This window comes from Rhipicephalus sanguineus, chromosome 6 (genome assembly GCF_013339695.2).
Source record: "Rhipicephalus sanguineus isolate Rsan-2018 chromosome 6, BIME_Rsan_1.4, whole genome shotgun sequence".
NCBI lineage: Eukaryota > Metazoa > Arthropoda > Arachnida > Ixodida > Ixodidae > Rhipicephalus > Rhipicephalus sanguineus.
In genome coordinates this window covers 53,991,034-54,003,602 of record NC_051181.1, presented here as the reverse complement: position 1 = coordinate 54,003,602, position 12,569 = coordinate 53,991,034, and the positions used below count along the sequence as shown (strand labels likewise).

General features: G+C 48.6%; 1 protein-coding gene across 1 annotated transcript; it reads right to left on the bottom strand.

Moving 5' to 3' along the window:
* Positions 1-1,679: 1,679 nt before the first annotated feature.
* LOC119395790 (zinc finger protein 239) lies at positions 1,680-12,184 on the bottom strand. The gene is made up of 2 exons (XM_037662799.2): positions 12,036-12,184; positions 1,680-3,354 (listed from the first exon to the last, which is right to left on the bottom strand). The coding sequence occupies exon 2, from the start codon at positions 3,197-3,199 to the stop codon at positions 2,081-2,083; it is 1,119 nt and encodes a 372-aa protein (XP_037518727.1). The 5' UTR covers positions 3,200-3,354; positions 12,036-12,184; the 3' UTR covers positions 1,680-2,080.
* Positions 12,185-12,569: the final 385 nt, after the last annotated feature.

The following is a 12,569-nucleotide window of genomic DNA, read 5'->3' as shown; positions in this document are numbered from 1 at the left end:
CCGCCAAACTACCGTCGGCATGTACCGTCGTCACAGGACAATGCAGTAGCAAAAATATGTGTGCTAACAAGCAAGACTGATGAACACAAACCCGCTGTTACTAATTTTATTCAAACAGAAAACAATTCTGAGGAATCACGTCTTCTCCAGCCGGACTGTTATTCGATGCATAGAAACGGACGAAGGATTCAGCAATGAAGCTGGACTGGCTATGAGTCATGTAGGCCAAGCAGCCAGGTGTAGACCTGAATGTCTCCTCGATACTGGAGTTCTACATGTTCAGAATACACCTGACAGAAGAAATGCAGGCTGGGGTCAGGTACTGTGCAATTCTAACGCTGGGATCGAACTTCAGCTGCTCAACGTCTGTATAAATAAGCCTTTTAAGGACTTTGTCTCAGGGGAGTACGAAGACAGGCACTCCGAAAACAGCCAAGTCGTACCAGCAGGGTACAAGAAGGGCGTTAGCCTACATGGCCACGAAGTGGATCGTGAAAGCATGGAAGAAATTTCCACATTCCACTGTGTTGCACATGACTACAGTGCTGCCTGTCAAACAGCAATGACTACATGCAATAAAATATGCTTGCAGACAGAGTATAACCAGAGTCATTCAATGCTTCTTATGGTCACGAAACTGCCGCGTCAGTTTCATATGGAGCCAGCGGCCGCCGCCAGAGGCGCAGCTGTGCTTGAGAGGCGATGCGAACGCTGCTATCGCTGGGGCTGTGTGTGGGACAGCCTCGGTGTTTTAACTTTCTAAACTTCCGCAACGGTCGCTTTGCTTTCGCGCTTTTACTTGAAGCACTCGGCATGCATAAATACATTCCTGAACGCGCTTTCTGTTTTAAAATGAGCACCCGGGAGGGAAAAAACGAGCACAAAACATGCAGCTCGCGGTGGAATCAGCCGAAACAATACGAATATTCGGGGATTAATGACAGAATACCAAGGTATAATTACGAACGCCGTAGCGGGGGACTTTGAATGATTTTTGCACCTAGGGTCCTTTTAGATATGCCTAATTCTCGGCGCACTGGAGCTGTTGCATTTCGCCCCCATCGAAATGCGGCCGCTGTGGCCTCGCAAGCTCCTTTCGTCTCAACACTACCACACTACGATAGGCACAGCTTTTAACATTTCCGTCAAGTTCCGTGCATTCGCAGCAAAGTGCCAGCGGTGCCACTTGTAAACATATGCAAAAATGCAAGCTGGTTCACGCTCATTCGTGTGACTACGGTGCGGTCTAAACAGGTCGGCGATGCTCGGAGCTCTTCAGAGGACGATTCGCGTGGTCGTTTGCAGGGTGGTCGCATTGTCGATGAGAGATCGAGGTTTGCACTTCATGAGATACGAAGGAAGTCCTTCAAAAATCGTTGGAACGGCGTCAGCCTTCAGCGTTGGTTCGTCGCGTTTCAGGGACACGGAGTCGCCGTTGATGTTAAAGTCATGCGCAGTGACAATGTCCGAGGCGTCGAAATAGTTCGCACACACACGTGTATACTTCGACTCAAAGTTAAAATCGCCACTTTCCTGCCGTGGTATGGCCCGCTTCCAGTTCTCGCGCTGCTGCTTATCTAATGGTAAAGAAAACAACGACACCTTTGTGGTTCCCTCGTAGCCGGAACGGCACCCCGGCACGCAACATCTGTTAGCCATCCTAGTGCTGAGGCAACGTTTCCGCTAACTTAAAACATATCATATCCAGCAGCTTGTCTCGCACTGCGCGAGTATTTCAATACGCAGACGGCGCAGACGATCGCCTCTGTGGCGCAGCGGCGGCGCGTTGCGGCATTTTCGAGCAGCGTATGAAGCTCGCCCATAGCGTGACGGCGCAGTTTCGTGACCATAAAGAGAATTGAATGACTGGTATAACGAATGGAGTAGCAACGCTGAGTACACATAGGTACCTCACGTTGCAAATTTCCTGCGCAGTCTCCTCTTATACGTACTCTACTGTGGCTGCTCTTAAGTCTCTAGCTTGTGCTATAATCATAGCACTAATTTTCTTTCTTTCTGAATCCCCCCTTGCATTATAATCGTGTAAATACGGCAAAAAAAAAGACGTTTTTTGCAGCACTTAGGCTTCGTTTTTCTTAACGTGTATCCGCATGTGGCGTGTTAAGCTGCAGGTTCGTGTGAAATGCTTCTTGCAAATGCTGCACTCGACCGTTTTCTCACCTGTGTGAGTGAGGAGGTGCCTTTGGAGTCGCCGCAGTGCAGAGAAATTCTTGTCACACACGGAACACGCGAATGACACTTCACCTGTATGCACCCGTTCGTGGGCATCCCTGTTTTGTTCGTGGACAAAAGAAGCCGGGCACGTGCGGCACTTAAAAGGACGCTCAGATTTGTGCGACAACTCGTGGGCCTCCAGCGATTCTTTTAAGGCAAACACTGCGGCACACAGGCTGCACTTGTGTCGCTTCTCGACTGCGTGAAGCTGCACGTGGCGCTTCAGGTTTCCCTGTTGCGAGAACCGGTGGCCACACACGTGACACCTGTACGGTTTCTCTCCTGTGTGCGTCCTCTGGTGATTGTCTAGAGTCTTACGATGAGTGAACACTGCTGGGCAAGCGGGACATGCAAACAACTTCTCGCCCGTGTGTACGCGCGAGTGTCCTACAAGCGACGACATTTGTGTGAACCTGCGGTGACACACGTCGCACTGATACAGCTTCTCACCCGTGTGCGTTCGCTTGTGCTGTGTAAGTGTGTCAAGCTTTGCAAATGTTGCTGGACAGAGAGAGCATTCATACGGCCTCTCGCCCGTGTGAGTACGTCGGTGGTGGATCAGTGGAGTTCGCTGAGTGAAGGAGCTTTCGCAAATGTCGCACTTGTAAGGCCTCTCACCAGAGTGCGTTCGGAGGTGTAACCTAAGCAGGGATTGAGAACTAAAGGCGGCCGGACACGAGGAACAGGAAAACGGCTTTTCCCCCGTGTGTGAGCGCATGTGCTTGACGAGTGCCCCTCTGCCGGACAGTGTCTTCTTGCAAACGCGGCACCTTCGTGGCCACAGATATGGCATCGTCAATTTCATTGACGCCATCATCGTTGATAGGGAAGCTGAGTCGGCTTCGTCGTCGGTGGAATGCGTGATGCAGGTGCCCAAACCTGCAGCACGCGCACAGCTGATTCTGGCAGAGCGTCTGAGGGGCGGCGTTACAGTGCACAGTCTTTGATACCTTGAATTCGTCATCTTGTGTTAGTCGCACAACTTGGCTAGCCCAACTACACAATAATGATGCCACCTAGCCCAGTCATGGCAAAAAATCGTGCCGAGAAAGAATGCCGCCTTATGCTTGCAGACAGACACAGTGTGTATGAAGGTGCTTCTGTGATCCAGTGACGATCCTGCAGGAAAAAAAAAGTGGTTTGTATTACCAAAAATGCTTGTAGAAGCAGTCAAGATCGCACTCACTCACACAAACTCACAACAGCCGATAAAAATTGAGCATCTTCTTGCACACCAATTTAGTATCGCACCGGCTTTGCACACAACACATTATTATAAGTGGCTCTTGGTGTTTTGGAGAAGCTTTTGGAGCAGGACGAATATGAGTATGGCGCAGAAATGTTCACTTGAAGCAGGATAATTTTTTGTTCCTAGGGTAACTGTAGTTTGAAGCAGTCTCACTGATCACATCCAGGCAGGAATGTGCGAATGGAACAAAGGCAAGATAAAAGTTGCATATTTTAGAAATAAGTGTATTACTCATTATATAATGCTCTTGTTCAATTTACCAAACGACGCAAACTTTAACGCGTTTTAACAACAAACCATGAAAAAACAGCGCTAGTCCTGTGTTCTTTCTTGTCCGCGTCTTCTTCGCGCTGTTTTTAACCATGGATTCTTACCAACTGGCTCGCATTCACTCGCCCTTATGTAACATTTATAAAGTGCCTTTTTTATGAATACCAGTTAACGTTAAATACCACTGTGAAATACAATTTATTACCGCAGAAAAAAAAATGTTCCACGAATCACCAAATTAAACAAAATGGGTCAGTAATAATAACTAAATTGGTTATTTTTGCAGAATCGTTCCGTCTTCAATTTCTGAAATAATAAATGGTTGAAGTGGATTTAAAATATATGTACACCGAGATGACCATGGGAAGAGGACTGATTAACGTGCTCCGCGCTCCTACCCTGAACCCTGTGACCGCGAAAGTAGTCAGTGGTTGTTTATCAGGGGAAGTATTTACAAAAAAAAAGGGGGGGGGGGGAAGGAAGAAGTAATGATGACCGCTATAACTGTGTAGCTTTAGCAGCTGAGACAGGAACAGCAAAAATCGCAGGATGCAGGAAGAGTAAAGGTTAGGGAGAGAGAACTATTCGCTCGCTGCAGCAGACGCGTTTGCTAAAGCAGCAGAGAGGACCCCCCCCTCCCCCCGTCTTTCGTTGGGCAAAGAGCGTGAACGGGCGCCGGTAAGGGGAAGGGGGTGGCTGTGTCGCTCAAGCAGCAAACAGTGAACTTTGCCAATGCCACCTAGAAAAATAGAGGGCGCTGACTTTGCTCATAAGGACGCCGACGTGAGTGCTGGCGCGCGCCCTATCTTGACAGACATCAAGAGTGGTCGTATACTCAACGCTCACTTCGCACTGAGACGATAAACAGCACGAAAACCGCTTCGCTCTCTGGAGTGGCCGTATTCGCTTCAGCCAGCGTTCTATAGAGTTACGCAAGATCGGATCCAAAAAGAGTTAGCTAGTAGCCTTCCTTTGTATAACATTCCAATTCGTTGCTATTACATTGATTGCTTCACCCTTGTGACGAAACTGATTTTTACCACTGCAACAGACTTTCAGAAAACATTAATCCAGCAGTGACTAAATGACAACTACACAAGTCTCATAAAAAGCTTGCAAAAAGAAAAATGATGGCATATCCACCTACAGAGGGAATCATTGTAGGCAAAGTTTTGACGAGACAAGGTAAATCATCACAGCAAGTGTATGTGTATTGATTTTTGGCAACATGTGCGTCAAATAGGTCGCCCATAATCAAAACCACGACATCACACAAAGAGTGATGGGCTTGAGTTGTGACTTCTGGCAATACGTAATCTTCGGATACATTTTGCATGGGCCAGCACAAGATGCATCAAAGTAGATGGATGAAAGGTATTGTGGCACAGGGACTGAGACGATGTCAGCGAGAATCGTATGTTGCACTAGAAGAGCTGCGTTCCTCACAAATGCTGCGTTCCTCACAAATGAGACCAGCTGTCGTCTGCATGCCTTTCTTTTTGATGGAATGGTAGCTAGTTGACCACTTGTATGTACGACTGCGCGTGCGCCGAAACTACTTGCTTGGAAAACTAAGTCTACTCTGCTAAGTCTACTTGCTTGGAAAACAAAGAGCCAGCGTATTTCACGCCTCAAGAGCTGGCGAGCCTAACATGCCGGCAGGTTGCGTTGCTTTTGGCTGCAGAAGCTATTATTATGGAAGATTTCCTCACGTGAAATCAATTTGGAGACAAAAGATTGTGGATGACCGCGGTGAAGCAGGTGAACACTGACGACATGCGATGGCACGGTGCACACAGACTGCTTGCCTACTACGTTTCCTATAGGACAAGGGAAGCCGATAGACCGGACCATTTCTTTGGAGATAAAGCTGGTTGAATGGTTTTTGTGAGCTAGAATTGCAGCTGAGTCTTTGTACTCATGGCATATGCTGATAACGTGTGTATATCTGTTCATTCACTTCCGATAAATTTTGATCTGCAAGTGTCCACTACGCAAGATTTTCCACCTTGCTGTGAGTGTACATATTCGACAAAGATTCGTGGGAATCCACTGACTTGCGGACGCACGCGCTGCCAAAATACCAGCTAGTATAATATATAAAATAGGTTTGTGCATGCTCATAGAACTCAGAGCTTGCAAGAATAATCTAAAAAGATGGCTGATCCCTCTGTCATAGGAACCGCTATAACACGGAAGTGAAACGTGTCGTCACAGAAGTAATTAATTATTTATAGTGCATTGGTATATGAGAGCTCGTACAATGTCTACTGTTGTTTGGCAGATATAGCACTGCTTTATGTGGACGCACTCATGTTGACACCTAGTGGCCTCCGTACTGACCATTAACGCCCATGATCATGATTTAACCTTCGCGGTAGCTGAAGTTCTTAACATATACGTGGACACCGCATATGGTGAATCGCGCGCCAATATGGCATCAACAAGCACATAATTATAGTGAACTAGAACCAAAGTTCACTATACACATATTAAACACTGATACTCCATATGCACTCCTTCGAAGCATCGTGAAAGGCGAAGAGAAACGCTACGCACGTTGTGTCTTCGCTCTAACCTGGGCGTTAATTTTCACAGGGCGAGCGGCGAACGCGGTGTGACAGCGAGACGAGCGTCGGAGAGCTATTTTTTATATACGGATGGATGCTATGAGCGAGGCTTGGCCTTAAAGCCACCACCCCGCGGTGCGTTGAAGCGTTGACGAAAATACACTTTTATTGGAAACGCGCCCAATTGGACGGTTGTAGCAAGGGCGCGTTTTTTTTTTTTTCGAGCCTGATGGCACACATGTCAATGACCCGTTATAAAGGGAACGCTCATAACATCCATCCATCCAATAGCACTGTGAAAGGAAAGTGTGAAAGATAAAAGGCGCGTTCATGTAGCCTCCGCTTTGTGTTTGGCAGTAGCTCAGTGGGCAAAACGCCCGCCAGCCATCGTAGCGGACCGAGAGATCACGGGTTCGACTCCTGTGAATGGAACTTTTTCTTATAGTTTCTTTTTTCTTTGCCATCTGATGACGTTCATTTTGCTGACGTATTTCCGTGACGGAAATGCGTCATGAAAGTCTTGGTGGACACCGGCATAAAACACTTTCATGTTAAAATAATTTGCCATGTAAATATTAGCACAGAAAATAGTGAAAAACGACAGGACCAATACCACACTCTCAAGCAAGAACGTATACATCTGGCGTTAAAAGAAAAAAGAAATAAATCTGGGGTTTCCACGTGCCACAACCATATGATTTTGACGAATGCCGCAGTCGGTAACTCCCACAAAGAAAAATAATTCAGAAAATCTTTTCGACGCGCTGAATCGAACGGGCGACCTCTCGCTTCGCAGCGCGCGGCGTTAGACGGCTAGGCCACGAAGAGTACCGTCTTTCAGCCTGTTAATGGCGAGCTATTTATACACACCATTTACTTCAGCATGCTTTCTTGGTCACCACCGAGATGCCGCTAAGTGCGCACGGGGCGCGCTTTAAAGATTGTCGCCCCGCTCCTGCGAACGACGTTGCTCTTCGCCCTACAGGGCGTGGTCGCCTTCGTGCGCTTATCGCGAGGAAAGGAGGGGTCGGCCGGGGGGTGGGGCGGGGGGTTGTATGTCTTGTGCTTTCCCCGCGATGTCCGCGCTGAAGTCACAGAGCGTACGAAGGTCACTTCGCTTGCTGCAGCGGCCGCGTTTGCGAAAGGAGCGCGCGGTTCAAACAGAAATAAGTAACAACTGTGACAGTTCGCGCTCGTCCTGTGTGTACCTGTTCTTTCGTCTCGTGCGTCCTGCTTTATGTTTGAGCAGTGCGCTTCAAGTGTCGAGCTGTGACGCATGATAGTTCGCGCTCGTCGTGTGTGCGTTCTTTTCGCGAGTCCTTCGGGCTCGAGTGACGCGCTGGTAATTTCGAGCTGCTTTCCGTTCTTCGCATTACATTCCAATTTGTTGCTATCGCATTCATTGCTTCGCCGTTGCGGCGAAACTGTGACTATTTTAATTAACGTCACCTTCCTCCTCTAACATCCATCTACTGCGTGCCCAACGAATGTACGAAGTGTTCGTGTGCAGAAAATGCTACGCATTGTCACTCATGATCTGGCACTCCAAAAAGCCAGTTGTCCGTCCCGGTTGCGAAAATGGCAAGGGAATGAAGTCATCTTCAATCACATTTAAGGAATTTAATAGGACTCTGCAAAAAAAAACAATGTTGGCGCGTTCACGAAACAGGACAGAACAACATTAAAAAATTGCGGGCAGTTTGCACTAATTTGTGCAAGCAAAACACGGGCCCGTCGTTGCTCGTACTCCCCGTCGACCAACCTCTAGCTTCGAGATGCGCGGCTTCCTCCTCAGGAGTACGCAGCCAGGCTATGCGCTATAGAGCGCATAGCCTGGCGCTATGCGCTATAGCTCCAGGCTATGCGCTATAGAGCGCATAGCCTGGAGCTAAGCCACGCTTAGCTCCGCATGCGCGGTAGCTAGTGTAATATATAAAATAGGTTTGTGCATGCTTGTAGCTAAATGACAAGATGCTTGCTTCTTTCTTTGTTTTTTCTCTCTCTCTCTAATTCTTCCTGTGCTACGCTTTACTCTCTCCCCTCTTCCTCACCATCATATCTCTCCTCCTCAGACTCACTGCCCTTTCCCACCCCCTTGCTACACTACACTATACAAAGCTATGCTATGATAGCGTGCCTTGATAGCCGAGTGGTTAGGACGCTCGCCTTCGGATCAAAGGAACGTGGCTTCGAATCCCGCCTCGTGGACAATATTTCGGCAAGGATGTTTTTCTTCCTTTATATCTTTCTTTCACTGTCTCTTTATCTCTTTCTCTTTCTGTACTCGTTCTCAGGGTTATTACAGGCCACGCCGTAACGTAGTGGGTATTGCCCAAATTCTGTGGCACATACCCGTACAGGATGACAGTTTACGGGCACGGTCCCATACTTTATGCCAAGCTAGAACAGCCTCGCTGTAAAAAGCAGTTTTTCTAATACGGATAGAGGTACCACGGTCTGGCTCTAGGTGTTGTGGGTACTAATTTCATGAGTAGGTGTCCTCTCCTTTTTCAGTCCCCTCTCGCGTTCCCTACACGACGCTTCGAAAACTTCATGGAGTCCCACCAGCAAACACGCCAAAGTCTGGCTTGGGTCCTGCCAGTGCGACTGCATTGGATGACGTTGCCCGGGCTTTGTTCTCCACTAAAACTAGCGCAAACGGATTTTTTTTTCTTTTACGCGGGTGTTTTCGCGCAGTATGGCGCAATTTTAACAAATTATCGCAGTTCTGGTGCAGCTTGGCGCAAAAATACGAAACTGTATCAAAAATGATGCAATTGCCGCAGCTGTTGCACCCCTAGTCAGTGATGCTACCGAGCACTTCTGATTCGGAGCAAATTTTTGCAGAAGCAGTATTTTCATTTTAGAGAAGCAAAATTGTCACTTTGGACTACTTTGGATCAGAAATTTTGCATTTGGGAGCACCTTAGAGCAGCCAATTTCCCGTTCTGAAGCACGTCGGAGAAGCAAGTTGCATTTTACACTCAAAGGATTAACTTATACGGAGCTCTCATGAAGAGCTAGATAAAGCTTCGATCCATTGCAGATTTCAATGCGAAAATGTCAATATTATTTCTCCCAATAATGCAAAAATAAAGGCGCCATGCAGTTGGTCGTTGTGAAATAACCTCTTGAGCCATTTTTTTGACACATGGTAGTAAACAATAGTGCACCAGTAAAATTAATCTTATGATGTAACACTGCAAATGCAACTACGTGATTATTAAAATGCAAGGCTCCTGCCACAAACTTAGTCTTGACTTTAATAATATATTGCACTTAAAATCAGCATAGCTAGCTTAGTGCGCAAGAAGCGGGCATATGTATACACAGCACGTCCTTCGTGCGGAGTTAGGAAAAAAGTCGTGAGGCCGAATATTCATATTTGGATGGATTCCCAGCGAAGCTGTCTAGGCTGCACACATGGGCTGCATACATTATGAAATCATGCATTATTTCAGATGCGAAAGCGTCTTATGCTCGGGGCAGTGTCCGTGCTGCATCTGCACCCATACTGCGCAAGCGCCAACTCTCCCCCCTCTCCTCGCGTGAGCGCGAGGTGGCGTGAGCGCTGCCTCCGTTTCGTTTCTCTCTCTCCGCCACAGCTGTGCGCTCGTATATAATGCGGCGCGCGCTCGCTTCCGTTGCACTCTCCTTCGCAACGGCGCTATGGACGCTCGCGAAGCTGACCGTAAACGGCAACGCCGGCAAGCGAATCTCGAAGCTGCGAAAGCGTGCGTTCGCTGTGCTTCCGTTATTCTCTCTCTGTGCAACGGTGTGCGAAACACCATGAACAACGTCAACGTCGGCGCTAGTTGCAGCGGCAGCGCCACCGCCGCTGAGCAGAGGAAGGCTCGTGAAGCCGAACGTAAACGTCACCGTCGGCAAGCGGTAATTCAAACGCCTCGACAACCACCGTCTCATAAGCCACATAAGAGAAACGGAAACTCGATGCGCACCCCCCGCGATGCTTTGGCATCCCACCGTGGTTGCCTGGAGGGGGAGGTGATGTGTATTTTTTGCATATATAACACTAATGTACACTTCTACTTTTATACCCATCTATTTGGAAATGGTGGTGATCACAGGTTTATGATGCATAGGATACACGTTGAGAATTTCTGTCTTCACAGAGGACACATTCTTCGCCAACGGCGAGCCGATGTGTGAACCGTGTAGGGCTGCTGGCTTTGATGTGTTGGTGTAGCACACGAAATGAACTTCCTCCATGCCCTAATATTGCGTGCGCATCCTAGTTTTAAGTATGCCAGTACGACGTCATAATACAGCAGCGCCAAGCGACAGGCCCCACCGCTGTGACGGCACATCCCATGCATCTGCCACAGTCGCTGTTTCAGCGTGCTAGCACCTCCAATACACGTGGTACGCTCGCTCCCTCTGTCCCCTTACCCATCTACATTGCTACAGTGCAACAGCCACACTCTTTCGCCCATACCCTACCAAACTCCTTTCATGTCCACGCGCCGTGTGACCGATATGGACGTAAGCTTCCTAGTGCACCTACCCTAAGAGAGCACACGCGGGAATGCATACAGAATCTAGAGAACGGTTTCACTGTGAAAAATCTGGACTCAGCATGCCGTCACTTAGCTAGCCTTTGCGCGCGGGCTTCCTTCGACATTCCCTTCCCTCTCACTGAGACCTCTGCGCAGTAGCGAGAGCTTTCTCCCAGTGGTTTCAGACAATCGTTTTGCCCATTCGCCAGGTTGCCTCATAGAAGGAAGTCTGAAGTCCCTGTATGCTGAGCTTCCCTGAATGAATGTGTCCAAAACTGTGTACAAACGGGGGCTACATTCCTGAACTAGTCTTGCTTTTTTTTTTTAACACGAAAGTGTTTTATGCCGCGGTCCACCAAGACTTCAGTGGCCTATTTCCGTCAAGGAAATGACGTCGAAAAAATGTACACGAACAGATGGCAAAGAAAAAAACTTCCGTCAACGGGCATCAAACCCACGACCGATCCGTCCGCAACAACGGATGTCGAGCATGCTATCCACTGCGCCACGGTCACAGACTCTAGAGGCTTTACAAACACGCCTTTTATATCTACCACTCTCCCGGTCGGCGGGGTGGTGTTGCCCTCTGGGAGCGGCAAAGTAAAGTAATTCATCATTACTCTGGCCTCCGCGATTAGTACCTGCAACGCGTTACACGTTCATCCCATTCTGCGCGTTTTCAATGAAAGTGCAATTTTGTCAATGCCTTAACACACCGCAAGGTTGCGACCTTAGCCCAAGCGTTGTAAAAGCATCGGCCCCGCTCATAGCATCAAGCTAATCCAAACCAAAAATAGCTCTGCAACGTGCGCCTGCCTCACCTGGCTGTAACACCACGTTCGCCGCTCACGCTCGCCCCGAGAAAAATCGCGGCCGGGCAACAGGGGCGGAATGAGGCAGTCCGGCCGTGGTGTTCAATCACACTAACATGCCGCGGGAAGGCGACCAAGTTCTGCATCCAACATGCGAAGCTCTTCTGGCTATCACACCTCGTTCTTTGATTACGTTTTCACCGTTAACTACTACAGCTACCGCAAGGGTTTGCTTAATCATTGAACACGGACGTTAGTCGTCGGGATGGAGATGTACCACGAGCATCAAAGTGGGTGCATCCACGTTAAACGGTACTATAGCTGCCAGACATCAATATACATAGTGCACTCTTATATCAACGTACAGTTAACATTCACTTACCCCTGTAAGGGCACGTTTTACTTTCGTTATTCCCATTCCTATGACAGAGGGATCAACTGTGTTTCTTTTTTGCCATCCGCAGTTGACCCTGGGAGGGAGGACGTCAAACACCATGTAGCCGTGCAACAATGGACCTGCAGATGTCAGGGCCGTCGGCGACGAGCCCGCTACTGATAGTTGCGCATGTCAAAGTAGAATAGCGCTGTTCCGACCAGGAGGCAAATATTTATTGCTCTGGCAATTATATGAGCACGACGCACTTATGCGGTCGCCATCAGCATGAGGTCGCCTACAAAGTCCGTATTTACAACACTGCCCCGCGCATGCATGTTTTATGTGCGAGTGAAAGCGTGCGAGGGTAGCTGAAAACTGCGGCTCATACGGAAACAACGCCTCCTATACTTTGAGATGCCAGGCGCGTCAGCGCCGATTCCTCCGCGCGACCCTCTCTCCTTTACGCTCGCCACCGCCGCGCCGCGGCGCTGTGTTCTGACACTATCGTGCGCCTTGCCGGCATGGTGAGCGCCCGCTTTT